Below are 16,977 nucleotides of genomic sequence, written 5' to 3'. Positions count from 1 at the left end.
AGTATTTATGTAAGTTATCAGAAATTTTAGTCGTTGCCACGTAGGAAAATTTTTTTTACAAACACTACCACTGCTTCGGGTTGGTTCACTTATACCTTTAGCTAATGCTTTGAGACAAGTAGCTCAAGAAACTCTGTCCCATTATTGGCAGCCTGAAAAAAGCGCATTGAATTTATCTTCCCTCTTTCGTTCTCCAAACGATAGTTGCTTACTTTTCTATCGCACAAAATTAGGATGTTTGCGACGTGTTTTGAAACGAATACCGTCTGTTCATTCCGAGTCAAGTTTCAAAGAATTTTTGCAGCAAAGCAGGAATTTTTCGAGTGCATCTCTGTCTTGTGCAGTCCAATTCGGCCACCGCACGAAGTTTAAGTGCGATTTCGGGCGCTCGGTTAACGTCACTCGACATACGCTCGTAGTTAGGTAGGTACGTTTAACTCGGTTTACTTAGGGCTGCAAAAATAAAGAAATAATAAAAATTCCAGATTTTTAAATCACATTTTTAGTTAAATTGTTGTTACAGCCAACAAAAATCTTTGTGAATTTCCTAATTGGAATAATATGTAATTATGGTATTTTTTGTAGGTACCAAATAAATATTTATAATGCCCATGAAAATATGTAGTTGTTTGGTTCTAAGTGAATATACCTACATAGTAATAAAGTACCTAACGAAATAGAAAATAGATTGCATTATATGGATTGATGTATAAAGAGCAGTTCACACAATATTTCCTACACATTTATTCCTAATGGCGTCCACTTTTCTTTAAAATAGGGAAATGCATTTCAGTATACAATAAGGAAAATTATTGTTATTCAGATGCTGGTAGCCCTATTATATTGCCCGCAGTGACCACAGTTCGTTCAAGTGGACGCTATTTCTTTATGGTTACGTAGTTCTGCACAGACGTTTATACAAACATACTCTAGAAACATATGTTTTTGTAGTTAGGTGGATAATCTACGTATGTATTCGTATGAGTAATTACTTTTCATGTTTTGTCAGACATTTGGATAATTGAGCTAGGACTAATACAAACGTGGGCAGAACAAAATGTGCCTAAATAGTGCAGTCTTTAGTTTAACCGACCACAAAAAGGAGGTTATCTATTCAACAAAAGGTAAATCTACCTACTGATAGATTTGCAGTGTCTTTTCTTTCATTTATACTACTAAGTAGGTGGGTACTTCATTAAAAAACTAGTTTTTGTCAATTTTAATAAACTTCAAACCCTCGTTAAACAAATAATAAACACTTTAGGTGCCAAAGACCCTAGGTATTATGTTTTACACCGTTGCTGATAGCGTGCTCAATAACGAGTTATTTGCTCGTATACGTACAACAGACGTGAACAGGATCCACTTTGATAAAAGCCTCTGCCGTAAGTTCGGTGTTAATCAATTTCGACACCACAAGACGTGTGCTTTTCTATTTATACGTAGCTACTTAAATGTTCTTTAAAATATCTGATGAACAAATAGACACTTGAAACACTATAAATTTGCACCACCTCTGATGAAAATTGAAACATCTTTAGTTTGCATCAATATAATTTAACAATCCTACTAATATTATAAACGCAAAACCCAACCCACAACCACCACTTGAACGGATTTTTAAGAAACTTTACAGTACATATTATTCTTTATAACCCATAATAACATATAGGCTTTAATTTATATCGATCTGTGACAAAAGCTAGTCTTTATAAAATGGACAGTGTTGTCCATAAAATTAATTGTCAAGTAAAAAAGGTGCATTAATTTATAAATTTCAACAGATTATTATCATATTTTTGTTGCAAAAAGCTCTAAAATAGTATCTTGGCACGGGCTACAGACAGATACATTTATTTACACTTCAAACTATTGACATTTTCGCTTCTATAGTAGGTACTCTTAAATCTCCAAAGTTACTTTTAATGTGGACCATAAAAATTTTACACTCCATTGAATTCTGCTTTACAGTCCACCTATTTTATAGCGTGTGATGTCACACGGTCTCAGCTTCGCGAAAGGAGGTCAAAAGTCGGGGGTTTTCATAACAACTACAACGTTGTTGTTAAAGTTTGATATTCATGTACTTTTAACTCTCTACCGACTTAATTAACAATTCTATTGTGTTTACAGGACTTTGAGGTAATAATTAGTTGTGAATGATGACTGTTAATGAACTGAAACTCGGGTTTCTCGAATTTTCAGCAAAACCCTACCTACTCGACTAATGGTTACATAAAACATACTTAAGTCCTATAGTAGCTGAAGTAATGATTGAAAGATTTAAAGTACGTATTTTAATATAATTTCACATTTATTTTTATCACTTCATCAACGAAAGCAGGTTTATTTATAGAAGCTGGGCACCTTTAAGTCTGCATCGTCATAACACGAGCACACTTTAATTGCCATTTCTTAAAAACCTACGCATTAAAATTATCACAGTCACGCACGATATGAATGAGTCATATTGAATACCGTTTTCACAAACACGCGTCGAATTTATCGCTATGTAAACGTGTCTTCAAAATCGTTCCATTTTTACGACTCCTCGAATATGCCGAAGCCATGAATACAGAAATGTGTCACAAGTGAAAAACTTTATTCGTAATTTGTGCCGATCTGACAGCAGCAAAAAGTTTACTCGGTCCCCTGAGTGGGGCAGTAAGCGTGCTTAAATGGCAGCCAGACGTCGCTTGCATAAATTCAATCGCTGCTATTACACGCAACGTTATAAAAGCTACAGATTTACGTACAATGTTGCAAGGAGTCTTCCAACGACTTGGCCCACTTTTAGCTTGGTCCACGGGCCAAGTATTTTAAATGGTTTTTCTTCCAGGGACTTGGCCCTATGCTAAGATTCTAGAGAAGATTTTGGTTGATTTGGTGTTCATTTTTTTAATAAAACATTGAATGTTGGCCCAGTCACTGGAAGAATAAGTAATTAAAAATTCAAACCAGCGACTTGGCCCGTGGACCAAGCTAAAAGTGGGCCAAGTCACTGGAAGACTCGTTTACAAAGTAAAAAGTAATGTGTGTAGGTGGGCGAAAAGTAAAATAATGAACTTCTTATTTTACTTTCATAGTGATATAGATTTTCACGTGTGTGAAGGAAACGTATTAAGCCGTACGTAGTCTTTAATTTCTGGAAAAAATATAGAGTACGCTGTTCATATATGAGTAGAGGGCGTTTAAATATCACGACATTGAAAAAGTATACAGGGCTTTTAGTAGCGACATAAATTATTATAAAAATTTATCATGTAATGTAAGTACCAGTAATAAAATTTATCAGGTCGGTAATGAACTAGGTAGTATCAACAGTTATCATGATTACAAAAACTGAGATAAGTGGGAAACTATTTCCATACGTGCCAACAAAGCGACAGTCCTGCTAGATAAATAAAAGTTCAGTTGTTTTCGACATCGATAACACAAATATAACGTACACGTTACGTATACATAAAGTATACTGAACATAACGTGTATGAAGTATGAAGTAGACTTCACATTCCTATTTTAACTACTTTTAGCCAATTCCCGCGGTCCTAATTAAGTTTTTTGTTCTTTTATGGTGATTGTATCACCAAAATGTTGGGACAAAAAGAAATTAATAATAAATAAAAAACTTACATTCTGTCATGTGAACGAACATACTGTAAGTACTCGTAACTACCTACAAAGTGTTTTATTGTATTTCATTCTTATTGCCAAATGTTTTTAGCAGGTCAATACTCGTAGGACCAAAAAGAAACAGTCTGTTTGATTACCCACTGTCCGGAAAGCGAATAGGTACCTATTCGCTGTAAAACCTTTTCTTACAGTAGGTATTAGACGATAAACCACTTCGCTATAAGATTTTTTCGAGGATAGAATAAACTTTATGGACACTTCCAGTGCTAGAAGGTTTACATTCGTACGTAAACATTTGCGTAGCGTATAAACTCGGTCCAGCGGCCATTGTTCGCTTGAATCCGAAGGAAAGATGTTTCACACTTAACGCACTGGCTCTACGCTTTCATGAGTTATAGCCCTATTATTCTGCGAAGACTTTAATGGTATTCGTTTAGAAAAAGTGGCTGAGTTGAAGTTATTACATTACACGTTTTCGGCGCGGATAAACGCAATGTTGCCTTCGTTAAATTTTGTTTTGCGCGGACTTTAAGTGGGATATTCGAATAATTTTTTGGATCGTAATAATCTTGGAAGAAATTCAAAGTCAAATTGTACCAACTTGAATTTTGGTAGGTTTGTGAATTTCAGTTTGCTATGAAAGATGCTAAGTAACTGCTGTAGGCATTTCTCATTACATTGTTTTCAAAAAGGAATCAAAACCATTCATTCATTTCAATTTCAAGGAATAGTAAGTGGCAATCTAAATACAAGAAAAACAATTCATACCTATGCAAAAAATATCTATTTGAATATTTACGAACACATTTTATTGCACAATCATTTGCAGTTTTGTCATGTGACTTGCATAAACTCACGCCATAACATGATAAATATTTTTATTGGTATGTTTCATTATAAACTTGCAGAGAAGTTCAACTCTTTCGCACACGTCATCAATCATACCGCGTGGTGGAGCAGTGTAGAGTGCCAGCACTTAGTGTGGCATACGTCACACAGAATGTAGTGTTGCCATTGCCAGCTAGCATTTGGCAATAAAACTGTAGAATTCTTTTAGAGTTGCTTTTTCTACAAGAAAAATGTTGGGATACACAGTAAGTGAAGAATTGTGACTAGACAATAGTAAAGTACACATATAGAACATTTAAGTACTAAGCATACGAGTACGTACCTAACAGTTTAGAGCAGTGTTTTTCAACCTTTTTCATGACACGACCCCCCTAGCATGAAAAAATTTTTGGCGACCCCCCGACCGTTCGCTTTTTTTTCATGCATTTTATAATGTTGCAAAGATGTTTGTAGGGACCGAATACTTCAATCCACACAACATTTGCATAATTAGATTTCGGATTAATCTGTCTTTATAAGAATTTTTTTTTACTGAGGTAGTTTTTACGACCTCTCGTGACCCTCCAGGGGGTCGCGACCCACAGGTTGAAAAACACTGGTTTAGAGTAACTTTTTCTACAAGAAAAATGTCTGATACTCAATAAAGTGCGACTGTGATAAAAAAATTAAGTTTAGATGAATGTGTGTTTATTTGATTATGTTTATAGGTTATCTAATCTAGTACTAACTCTGTTTGGGGCTATTATGTAATAATTGTAACATTTAGAACAATTATTTGTATTAATTTGATAATTGTCGCCGACCGCAACCCGGTCGCGACTACTCGGTCGGTTTAATAGATCCCACAATAAAATGCATGAGAACGTCCAGGCTATGGGACCGCAATTGCTGACCACCATAAGGTGTAATTTATATTGCAGCTGTTTTTTCTTATAATAAATAAGTAATTATTTACAAGCTTGCAAGTAATGATACAAATATAGAATAACTAGCGGCTGCCCGCGACTTCGTACGCGTGGATCCCGTTTTACCCCGTTAGGGATGAAGTTTCGTAAAATCCGTTCTTAGTGAGCACCAACCCCCATGCAAGAGACTCCTAGCACTTGTAGTTTTTGAGATTTCGTGATAAGTGAGTAAGTCAATCAGTGAGCTGTCGCTTTTATAAATAAGTATAGATAGTTGGAAGATAATTAAATAAAAATGTTAAAATTGCTATAATTTCGACAATAGTGTGATAATGGTGGCAGACCAAAAAGATTTATGAGACATGCTCATGCGTAAAGACTCAATTATGGTAACACCTTAAAAAACTCTCTGGTTTTAGTAGTATTTAATCGTATTAGTAATAAAAATCTTAACGAACACTATTTATGGATAGCACAAATTGAAGTTTTATAAAAATACCAACTCTTTCCCAGAAGAATGGGATAGAAGTGAAAGAAATCACGGCATTCAGTTAAATAAATGAAAGGGGAGCAAACAAAGCTTATTAACTATGACAAAAAGTAAACAGCAGTCGACATCAGCATGCCCGTGCTCGTAATTAATGAATATGAATGAGCTAAATTTTTGCTCGCTGCCCTCCATGCGAATTACTTGGACCAAGTAATCAGTCCTACACTGGTTGTCAGTTTGGATAAATCATTTGTTTTGTTTAATTAAATCACATTTGATTAACCATAAGATGAAGTATTAGATATTTTTGAAATAAAAAAAGGTTTATGTTACACTCTTTTCAACCGACTTCAAAAAAGGAGGAGGTTCTCAATTCGACCCGTATGTTTTTTACAACAAATAATTTTATACTCGTAGGTTCAAATATTTTTCCTATCATCCTGCATTTTAAGCTAATTAAAATGGAGGATCATTAAAGGTTATATTACTGAGATTTAAGACCTAGTGTTTCATATAAAAATAAAGGAAGAAAAGTCTAGTCAAGAATATTTGCTAAAAATTATAATCCTAAGTAACTAAATCCAAACTTTTTCCAAGATTAACTGACAAGATTATCTGCTACACAAAAATCATCAGCCATCTCATAACACTATACGTGTCCAACGAAACGTCATAAACAATATTCAATACTTGCCTCGCACGTAAAGTTTGGGGCAGCAAACACAGTACAGTCGCCGTGAGAAGTGAGAAGTGGCGCGGTGAAGCAGCGCGCGGCCGACTGCTACGCGCCGCGGTGGCTCACTGCCGCCTTCGTGGTAGCCGCGACGCTACGCGCTACGAACGGTGCAAGAACTGAGATGCTACGCGGTTATGTACACTGCATACAGGGTGTATATGTTNCGCAGGCGCCCATAACTTAATTTTTAAAGTTTACCACCTTCCTAGCCGCGACGCTACGCGCTACGAACGGTGCAAGTACTGAGACGCTACGCGGTTATGTACACTGTATACAGGGTATTTCCCGTATCTGATTCGCAGGTGCCCATAACTTAATTTTTAATTTGGAAACTGATAAAAAATCACCCTATATTTAACAACTAGCTGTGCCCCGCGGTGTTACGAAAAACGTAGCCTATTTGTTAATCCAGGGTGTCAGCTAACTTTATGAAATCTCTCCAGCCGTTTAGACGTGAATAAGTAACAAACATACCCTCTCACACACTCACAAACTTACGCCTTACAATAATAATGTGATGGTATGCACGCACGTATGATACGCACTACGAACGGTGCAAGAATACATTGAGATTTGAGATGCTACGATTGTATTTATCGTCTATAGACTGTATTTTTAACAATAGAAACACTTGTAGTTTCAGCTTATATTCAGTTCTAATAATGTTCGCACCGCGAAGCTTATTGCTGCTTTTCGTAGTAGTAGCAATAATATCGTATGGGAAAATTATGCGATTTACTATGTGAAACAATTACAGTTTGGACATTTCACTAATTTACCCCGAGCATCGAGTTAAACNTATATAAAAAAATGTTGAAAGTCTAATTCGCAGGCGTCCATAACTTAATTTTTAAAGTTGACCACCTTCCTAGCCGCGACGCTACGCGCTACGAACGGTGCAAGTACTGAGACGCTACGCGGTTATGTACACTGTATACAGGGTATTTGATTATTTAAATTGAGAATCTGATTCGCAGGTACCCATAACTTAATTTTTAAAGGTTTATAATTATTTTCGCGTACTATTATGTCTACAAAGCGTAGATAACTGTGTATACGTATTTTTCAATGAACGAAGCAAATTATCCACGTGAGCCAATTTTGAAACCGCGCACAGCGATTAATAATAATGAAATATGAAAAAGAAAATTTGTTTTCTTTACGTAAATCGATTAAGTTAATGATTCTTAGTCGCTCCTAAAAATTTGGAAACTGATAAAAAAATCAACCTGTATTTAACAACTATCTGTGTGTTAATCCAGGGTGTCAGCTAACTCTATACCAAGTTTTATAAAAATCGCTTCAGCCGTTTAGACGTGAATAACTAGCAAACATACTCACTTACACACTCACAAACTTTCGCCTTTACTTATAATATTAGTGTGGTGTGATACTCGCTAAGAATGGTGCAAGAATACGATATAGACTGTATTTTTAACAATAGAAACTCTTGCAGTTGCAGCTTTTATTCAGTTCTAATAATTTTCGCACCGCGAAGCTTATTGCTGCTTTTCGTAGTAGTAGCAATAATATCGTATGGGAAAATTATGCGATTTTCATTGTATTTTACTATGTGAAACAATTACAGTTTGGACATTTCACTAATTTTCCCGGAGCATCGAATTACATCGTCAGGAGTCTAGGGAGCGTAGAGTTGGTTTTTGTAACGGTTGTTGCATTTAATTAGTATAATAAGTTTTCTAGTTAAATTATTCCAGATGCGCTTAGGTTACTTTTATTCGATTAAATGAAATCAGTAGTGTAACTGAAATCAACAAACTTGCGAAAAAGCCGTAGATAAACGCTATTATAGTTAGTAATATTCCGTACTCTACATTTATCAAATACGTATCGTGAAAGGCAAAAATATGTGTTGTGCGTAATTAACCAATGAAATATCATCCAGATAAGTAAATCACACGCGGGTTGCGATAAACGTAATCCGTTAATGTAACCCTTCAATCAGATTTCATATTTGAACATTAAATTGGGAGGAGATTAGTAGCGAATCGTCACAATCAAAATAAATCATCCAACTCATTTCATGTGAATGCTAACCTTTCACTTTCATTATTATGCCGAAGATTACCTAGATAAGAATAAAGATCACAAAAAAAAGACCATAGTAAGCTAACCTCATTCAAACCAAACATGACCTTCATTAGTTGGTTTTTATGGGCGGCGAAGTTGTAGATCCTGCAAGCTTATCCAACTACTTAGGAGTTGCAGCGATGGGAACGCGATGTGAGAAACGTCCCGTTACCAAACCAATTTCATAATAAGCGACACATTTCTTTATTAGCAAATAATGTTGCTTACTGTTCTGGTAAAACTGTATTCAGCTGGGCAAAGCTGTTTGTTTTGGTCTTCTTATAACCCAAAATAATGTATGTGAGTCCATTATAAATGTGTGTTTTCATCAGGCCAGAGAAAGCAAATTATTCAAATGGGTTAATTATTATTTTATCTAAAGGATATTTTTAATTACATACAAAAATTCAGCGCATGGTGGTGAAGCTTAGAAAAGAAAAACTAATACTAAAGACGAATTTAATGCAGCACTTACAAGACTCGACTAGACCTGTTTAGGTTCATACTTACCCTATACTATAATATTAAATTATTAGCAAGTAATACTTATTACATTATTGTATTTCACATAAGCGTACCTACTGCAATGTTGAGAATCTTGGAAGCGGAGAATCGCGAGTGACAGCTGTGACGCTCGAATGCGTACGTCACAAAGCACGTAACAGAACATCCATGCCCATTCAGCATAATAAATTATTATGTAGTCGGTACATTACCTGTATGTAGGACAAGTACCTACTTATTTTTTTACTTATTACCATAATAACTCTCTTAAATATAAACTTCAAAGAAAGAAGAAGCGATCCGGTAACTCTACAAATATAGGTACTCAATCAGTCCAAAAGTTCATACAGAATTTTCATTAGACCACTGGGTATGTACCACGTGGCAATTCAAGTTATTAATGATACAATTTTATTCTTCGCAGGCGTCTTACGTCCATGATTTATTGCTCAATGAGTACCTACTTACTCACTGAGTGGGTATTGTCACTGGTGAAAGAACATACAAAACAGCCTAACCCATATTGCAACGTGCCCTACATCACACCTCTTCCATGTAAATAATAAATAAAAGCAAGTAACTCTCACCGTGGGAAAATCTTAAAAGCCAAAGGAAATTATTCATGGAAATGCCTCCAAATTCGCGACTTTTGCCCCTCGACGGAGCTCAATGGCGATTTAGCACCAATTGATCTACGATTTGTAACTTTTATTTATCCTACACTCACTTTACAGATTTGGAAACTTCCAAGATAATGGAAGATGCAAGAAAAGTTGGTGCGATTGTGAATTTGATGTATGACCAGTTAGCCAGTTGGTACCGCTACCGCAATTTGACAAATACTATTGTAAGGGGTACTACCCATCTACGTTTATGGTTGCATAAAATATGCATAGTACATAATACATATAATCAAGTGTGTATAAATGTATACTATACCATAAATGATAAAAACAATAAAATGATAGGTACCTACAAATATAGCAAACCCTAATTTTTTTATTAAATACACAGTGGTTTTAATTGCAAACTCAGTTACCAAAACGAAAAAGATTTCTTTTAAAGATAGTCTCGTGATTCTATTAAAACATTTGCAACAAACGCTGAGCTGATTGCCGCTTAGAGCCGGTGAAAGGGTGTTTGCTCTCGGTAAAAAAATATTTTTCTCTCTCCAACTAGAAATCTCGTTTGTAAAGTGATTTCATAAAATACAATCATCTCTAGACTTACCTAAACAGCTGCTTGTTAGTGCTGCAAAAGTTTTTCAACAGAGAACAAAACTTCTTTCAGAACAACGGTAAAAATTGTGTTTGTTGAAGAAATACAGTTTGGTAACGATGAAGTAGAGTGCAGTTTTTGTCGTCCATTAATAAAGTTGCCGAACTAAAACGCTTTTTAAAATAATGATGAGTTACACAAGAATCGATAAGGACATTTTATTATTTTNGTTAAAAAGGGAAAGACCAACGGGAAAGCTGGTCAAAAGCCGACTCCTAAAAACCAGCAGAAAAGGACGGCTCAGCCTAAACAGGTGAAAGCACGCCCACCCAGCTCGGCAGCAGTGGTACTGTCGGTACAGCCTGGAGCTGCGGAAAAGGGCGTCACATATGAGAAAGCAATCGGTGAAGCCAAAAAACGGATCGATATTAGCGAATTGGGTATCGAAGCTGTTCGCTTCCGTAGGGCGGTCACCGGCGCCACGATAATAGAGGTCCCCGGGGCCACTAGTGACGCAAAAGCGGACTCCCTAGCTGAAAAGCTCAGGGCTATTTTCAAGGATGAGGATGTGCGGGTGTCCAGGCCCATAAAATGCTCCGAACTACGAGTTTCGGGCCTGGACGACTCGGTCACGTCAGACGAGGTGGCGGCTGCGGTGGCGAAACTTGGAGGCTGCCCAGTCGAAGCGGTGAAAGTGGGAAACCCTCGCCGCGACTATACAGGACTATTCGCTGCCTGGGTGCGTTGCCCAGTTATGGCGGCGAAGAAAGTGGCAGAGGGCCGCCTCCTGGTCGGTTGGGTGGCCGCCAGGGTAAGGCCTCTGCCAACTAGAGAGATGAGGTGCTATCGGTGCCTTGAGGCCGGCCATGTTCAGGCTGTGTGTCCGGCAGAAGTGGACCGTAGCCGCCAATGCTTTAGGTGTGGACAAATTGGCCACGTTGCGGCGACCTGCGAGAATGAGCCTCACTGCTCACTATGCGCAACAGCGGACAAACCGGCGGGACACCGGGTGGGCAGTAAGGCCTGCAAAGCTCCTGCCACAAAGATTAGTAGGAGGGCGGCGGCAAGTGCTAAAGGCCAGCCAAAGCCATCCCATCCCACCGACGGTGGGCCCGAGGAGGTGCACATGGCTGGTAGTTAATATGGCCCATAGATTTCTGATGGTGAACGTCAACCACTGCGCCAGAGCTCAGGACCTCTTACACCAGAGCATGGCACAGTGGTCGACTCAAGTCTGCATCGTGACGGAACCGTATTTCGTCCACGAGCGGGATAACTGGGCTGGTGACTCGAATGACAAAGTCGCGATTATTACCAACCCAACAGCCGACTCTCCACCATTTGGTGCAGTTCGGAGAGGTCAAGGCTGTGTAGCTGTTCTCGTCGGAGAGGTGGTGATCGTGGGAGCATATTTCTCGCCAAACCGCTCCATCGCCGAATTTGAAGCGTTTTTGGCGGAAACTGAGACTTTGCTGTCTGGGTGGGGTCGTCCCCACCATGTGATAGTAGCTGGGGACCTAAATGCCAAGTCGGTGGCGTGGGGCTCCCGCATAACCGATCTACGCGGCGAGTTATTGGAGGACTGGCTGCTAGCCAACGGGCTAGTTGTGCTGAACCAGGGGACGGCCGAAACGTGTGTGCGGATGCAGGGCGGGTCGGTTGTGGACGTGACGTTCGCGAGCCCCGCCCTGGCACGCCGTGTCCAAAGCTGGGAGGTGCTGGAAGAGGTCGAGACGCTGTCGGACCACAAGTACGTGCGTTTCGACATCTTCCCCGATCGACCGGCGCCTGTAGCTCAAGCCGTTCCCCGTTAGAGATAGGCCCACGGTGGGCACTAAAGCGCTTGGACCGTGACACACTAGTGGTCGCAGCACTGGTTGAGAGCTGGTCGCCGTGGTTGGACGATACTGAGTCAGACCGCGAGGTCGAGTGGTTCCGTGAGGCCATGACCCACGTGTGCGATGCGGCGATGCCTAGAGTAAGGGCGTTGCCGGCTCGCACTGCAGTGCACTGGTGGTCTCCGGAACTAACTCGGCTCAGAGAGGCGTGTGTTGCGGCAAGGCGCTGCTATTCCCGGCACAGAAGAAGACGTAACCGCGATGAAACGCGGGATAGTCCGCTTTACGCGGTATACCAGGACGCAAAGAAAGCGCTGAGGGGTGCGATTGGGGCGGCCAAAAACGCCGCCTGGGAGGAGCTCCTCTCCACTCTTAACCAGGATCCGTGGGGGAGGCCGTACCGGCTCGTGATGAGCAAACTACGCCCGTGGACTCCCCCGCTCACCACCACCATGGATCCTGGTCTTCTGCGCAACGTTGTGGAGACACTGTTCCCCGAAAGAACAGAACATCAGCCTCCGGTACACTTCAGCTCAGTGGGAGCTAACGCAGATGAAGCACCGGAAGTAACCGAGGGAGAGCTGGGAGCGGCCATCTTACGCCTACAGGCGAAGAAAACTGCTCCTGGCCCAGATGGCGTACCTGGGAAGGCGTGGGTGCTAGCACTCAAAAATGGAATGGAACCTCGGTTTCGGGCACTCCTTACTGCTTGCCTGAGGCGAGGTCATTTTCCTCGGCAATGGAAAATAGGGAAGTTGGTGCTCCTCAAAAAGGGAGGTCGACCTGCTGACTCTCCGTCGGCATATAGGCCGATTGTACTTTTGGACGAGGCGGCCAAACTGCTTGAGCGTGTCATCGCTATGCGCCTCAACAAACACCTTGAGGATGCAGGTCCGAACCTAGCGGACAATCAGTTTGGCTTCCGACGGGGAAGATCAACAATTGATGCCATAGAGCGGGTGAGGGTCCACGCTGAAGACGAAGTAGAACGCGGGGGCTGTGTGGTGGCGGTGTCACTAGACATCGCCAATGCGTTTAACACTCTCCCCCACGCATGTATTGAGGAGGCACTTAAATTCCACGGATTCCCCTTATACCTGCAGCAAATCGTCATGGATTACCTAAGAGCCCGGGAAATAATCTTCCCGACCGCAGATGGCTGGGGCAGGAGGCCCGTGGCGTGCGGTGTTCCACAGGGTTCGGTCCTTGGTCCGCTCCTGTGGAACATCGGGTACGACTGGGCCATCCGGGGCTCAACCCTGCATGGTGTAGGGGTGATTTGCTACGCGGACGACACCCTCGTAACGCTCAGTGGGAGCTAACGCAGATGAAGCACCGGAAGTAACCGAGGGAGAGCTGGGAGCGGCCATCTTACGTCTACAGGCGAAGAAAACTGCTCCTGGCCCAGATGGCGTACCTGGGAAGGCGTGGGTGCTAGCACTCAAAAATGGAATGGAACCTCGGTTTCGGGCACTCCTTACTGCTTGCCTGAGGCGAGGCCATTTTCCTCGGCAATGGAAAATAGGGAAGTTGGTGCTCCTCAAAAAGGGAGGCCGACCTGCCGACTCTCCGTCGGCATATAGGCCGATTGTACTTTTGGACGAGGCGGCCAAACTGCTTGAGCGTGTCATCGCTATGCGCCTCAACAAACATCTTGAGGACGCAGGTCCGAACCTAGCAGACAATCAGTTTGGCTTCCGACGGGGAAGATCGACAATCGATGCCATAGAGCGGGTGAAGGTCCATGCTGAAGGCGAGATTGAACGTGGGGGCTGCGTGGTGGCGGTGTCACTAGACATCGCCAACGCATTTAACACTCTCCCCCACGCATGTATTGAGGAGGCACTTAAATTCCACGGATTCCCCTTATACCTGCAGCAAATCGTCATGGATTATCTAAGAGCCAGGGAAATAATCTTCCCGACTGCAGATGGCTGGGGCAGGAGGCCCGTGGCGTGCGGTGTTCCACAGGGTTCGGTCCTTGGTTCGCTCCTGTGGAACATCGGGTACGACTGGGCCATCCGGGGCTCAACCCTGCACGGTGTAGGGGTGATTTGCTACGCGGACGATACCCTCGTAACAGCAAAGGGTAGAAATTATAGAGATGCGGCCATCCTAGCGACGGCAGGAGTTGCCCAGGTGGTGGACCGCATCCGAAAATTGGGACTAAAGGTCGCCCTGAACAAATCAGAGGCGATCTGTTTCCACGGGCCTAGGAAAGCACCGCCAGCCGGGGCGAATATCGTTGTGGGTGGCGTCTCCATCGGTGTCGGGTCGACTATGAAGTACCTGGGACTGGTCCTCGACAGCCGGTGGAACTTCAAGGCCCACTTCAGATATCTCGCCCCAAAACTCATGAGGACGGCATCGGCATTGTGCCGAATTATGCCGAATTTGGGAGGCCCGCACATGGGGTGTCGTCGCCTCTTCGCCGGGGTCATTCGATCCATGGCCTTGTACGGTGCTCCTGTGTGGGTAAACTCCCTTCACATACGGGAAAACATGACGGCACTTCGGAGGCCGCAACGTGTGATGGCAATAAGGATGGTGCGTGCCTACTGCACTGTTGGCCGGGAAGCGGCCTGTTTGCTTGCTGGTACCCCTCCCTGGGAGCTCGAGGCCAAAGTGCTGGCGGAGGTTTACCACCATACTGCTGACGCAAAGCGCAGCGGCAACCCGCCGGCGCCGCGGGAAATCGAGCACTGGAGGGAGGAGGCCCGCAACACTATTGTGGACGAGTGGTCGGTCTGTCTGACGGAGCCCAACGCGGGTCACCGGACGATCGACGCACTGCAGCCTTGCATGCGAGAGTGGCTGGAGCGGCGTGGCCGATCTCTCACTTACCGGATGGTGCAGGTGTTGACCGGGCACGGCTGCTTCGGTAGATACCTGCACAGAATCGGTCGTGAGAGATCAGCCGATTGCCACCACTGTGGTAACAGTGACGACACCGCAGAGCACACCGTGGAAGTGTGCAATGCGTGGGCGCCGCATAGGACAACACTCCGTGCGGCAATTGGACAGGATATTACGCTGCCGGCTTTGGTTAGGGCCATGGTCGGCGGCGATNAAGTTATAGAGATGCGGCCATCCTAGCGACGGCAGGAGTTGCCCAGGTGGTGGACCGCATCCGAAAATTGGGGCTTAAGGTCGCCCTGAACAAATCAGAGGCGATCTGTTTCCACGGGCCTAGAAAAGCACCGCCAGCCGGGGCGAATATCGTTGTGGGTGGCGTATCCATCGGGGTCGGGTCGACCATGAAGTACCTGGGACTGGTCCTCGACAGCCGGTGGAACTTCAAGGCCCACTTCAGATATCTCGCCCCAAAACTCATGAGGACGGCAGCGGCACTATCTCGCATCATGCCGAATTTGGGAGGCCCGCACATGGGGTGTCGTCGCCTCTTTGCCGGGGTCATCCGATCCATGGCCTTGTACGGCGCTCCTGTGTGGGTAAACTCTCTACACATACGGGAAAACCTGACGGCACTTCGGAGGCCGCAGCGTGTGATGGCAATAAGGATGGTGCGTGCCTATAGCACTGTCGGCAGAGAAGCAGCTTGTGCGCTTGCTGGTACCCCTCCCTGGGAGCTCGAGGCCAAAGTGCTGGCGGAGGTTTACCACCACACTGCTGCCGCAAAGCGCAGCGGTAACCCGCCGGCACCACGGGAAGTCGAGCACTGGAGGGAGGAGGCCCGCAACACTATTGTGGACGAGTGGTCGGTCTGTCTGACGGAGCCCAGCGCGGGTCACCGGACGATCGACGCACTGCAGCCTTATGTACGAGAGTGGATGGAGCGGCGCGGCCGATCTCTCACTTACCGGATGGTGCAGGTGTTGACCGGGCATGGCTGCTTCGGTAGATACCTGCACAGGATCGGTCGTGAGAGATCGGCCGACTGCCACCATTGTGGCAACAGTGACGACACCGCAGAGCACACCGTGGAAGTGTGCAATGCGTGGGCGCCGCACAGGACAACACTCCGTGTGGCAATTGGACAGGACATTACGCTGCCGGCATTGGTTAGGGCCATGGTCGGCGGCGACNAAATTGTCGTTATAGTGAAACTATTCACTGATTGAGCATAGCACAGTGAGTCACTATACTAGGTCACTATTTAAAATATTGTTAATTTATGAATATCGAGAAATGCGCGATGTGCACGTCTGCACTCGTCGAAAGTCCAAACAGTGATCCCGTGAGGCCATGCGAGTGCGAGTGGTTCCGTGAGGCCATGACGCACGTGTGCGATGCGGCGATGCCCAGAGTCAGGGCGTTGCCGGCCCGCACTGCAGTGCACTGATGGTCTCCGGAACTAACTCGGCTCAGAGAGGCGTGTGTTGCGGCAAGGCGCTGCTATTCCCGGCACAGAAGAAGACGTAACCGCGATGAAACGCGGGATAGTCCGCTTTACGCGGTATACCAGGACGCAAAGAAAGCGCTGAGGGGTGCGATAGGGGCGGCCAAAAACGCCGCCTGGGAGGAGCTTCNTATTTAAATAATTATATATTTCAATAAATTATATGATTTCACTAACGATATTGCTAAGCGGTGGTTATTTAATGTTATTATAGGATGCACCCGACTTGGGGTGCGATGGTGAGGGACCTCCCCGTGGTGCATCCCGGGCAACGTCCGCGTGTTCTGTCACGCGGGCGGCTGACTCCTCACCGGCGCGGCAGGTTGCGTCAACTCGGCGGGCCTGTCGGGCGA

At 43.7% G+C, this 16,977-nt stretch overlaps 1 protein-coding gene across 1 annotated transcript; it reads left to right on the top strand.

Annotated features, from left to right (window-relative positions):
- The first annotated feature begins 11,568 nt into the window (after positions 1–11,568).
- On the top strand, positions 11,569–12,240 carry LOC114364398 (uncharacterized). Its single transcript, XM_028320545.1, has one exon. It carries the CDS (start codon positions 11,569–11,571, stop codon positions 12,238–12,240), a length of 672 nt encoding a protein of 223 aa, XP_028176346.1.
- The last annotated feature ends 4,737 nt before the right edge of the window (positions 12,241–16,977 follow it).

This window comes from Ostrinia furnacalis, unplaced genomic scaffold (assembly GCF_004193835.3).
Source record: "Ostrinia furnacalis isolate ACB-3 unplaced genomic scaffold, ASM419383v2 OfSCF7395, whole genome shotgun sequence".
In the NCBI taxonomy this organism is placed as follows: domain Eukaryota; kingdom Metazoa; phylum Arthropoda; class Insecta; order Lepidoptera; family Crambidae; genus Ostrinia; species Ostrinia furnacalis.
This window is presented reverse-complemented; position numbering and strand designations above follow the sequence as displayed.

Coding starts and splice junctions, on each gene's coding strand:
- LOC114364398 (XM_028320545.1), top strand. CDS start 11,569: ATGGCCCATAGATTTCTGATGGTGAACGTCAACCACTGCGCCAGAGCT.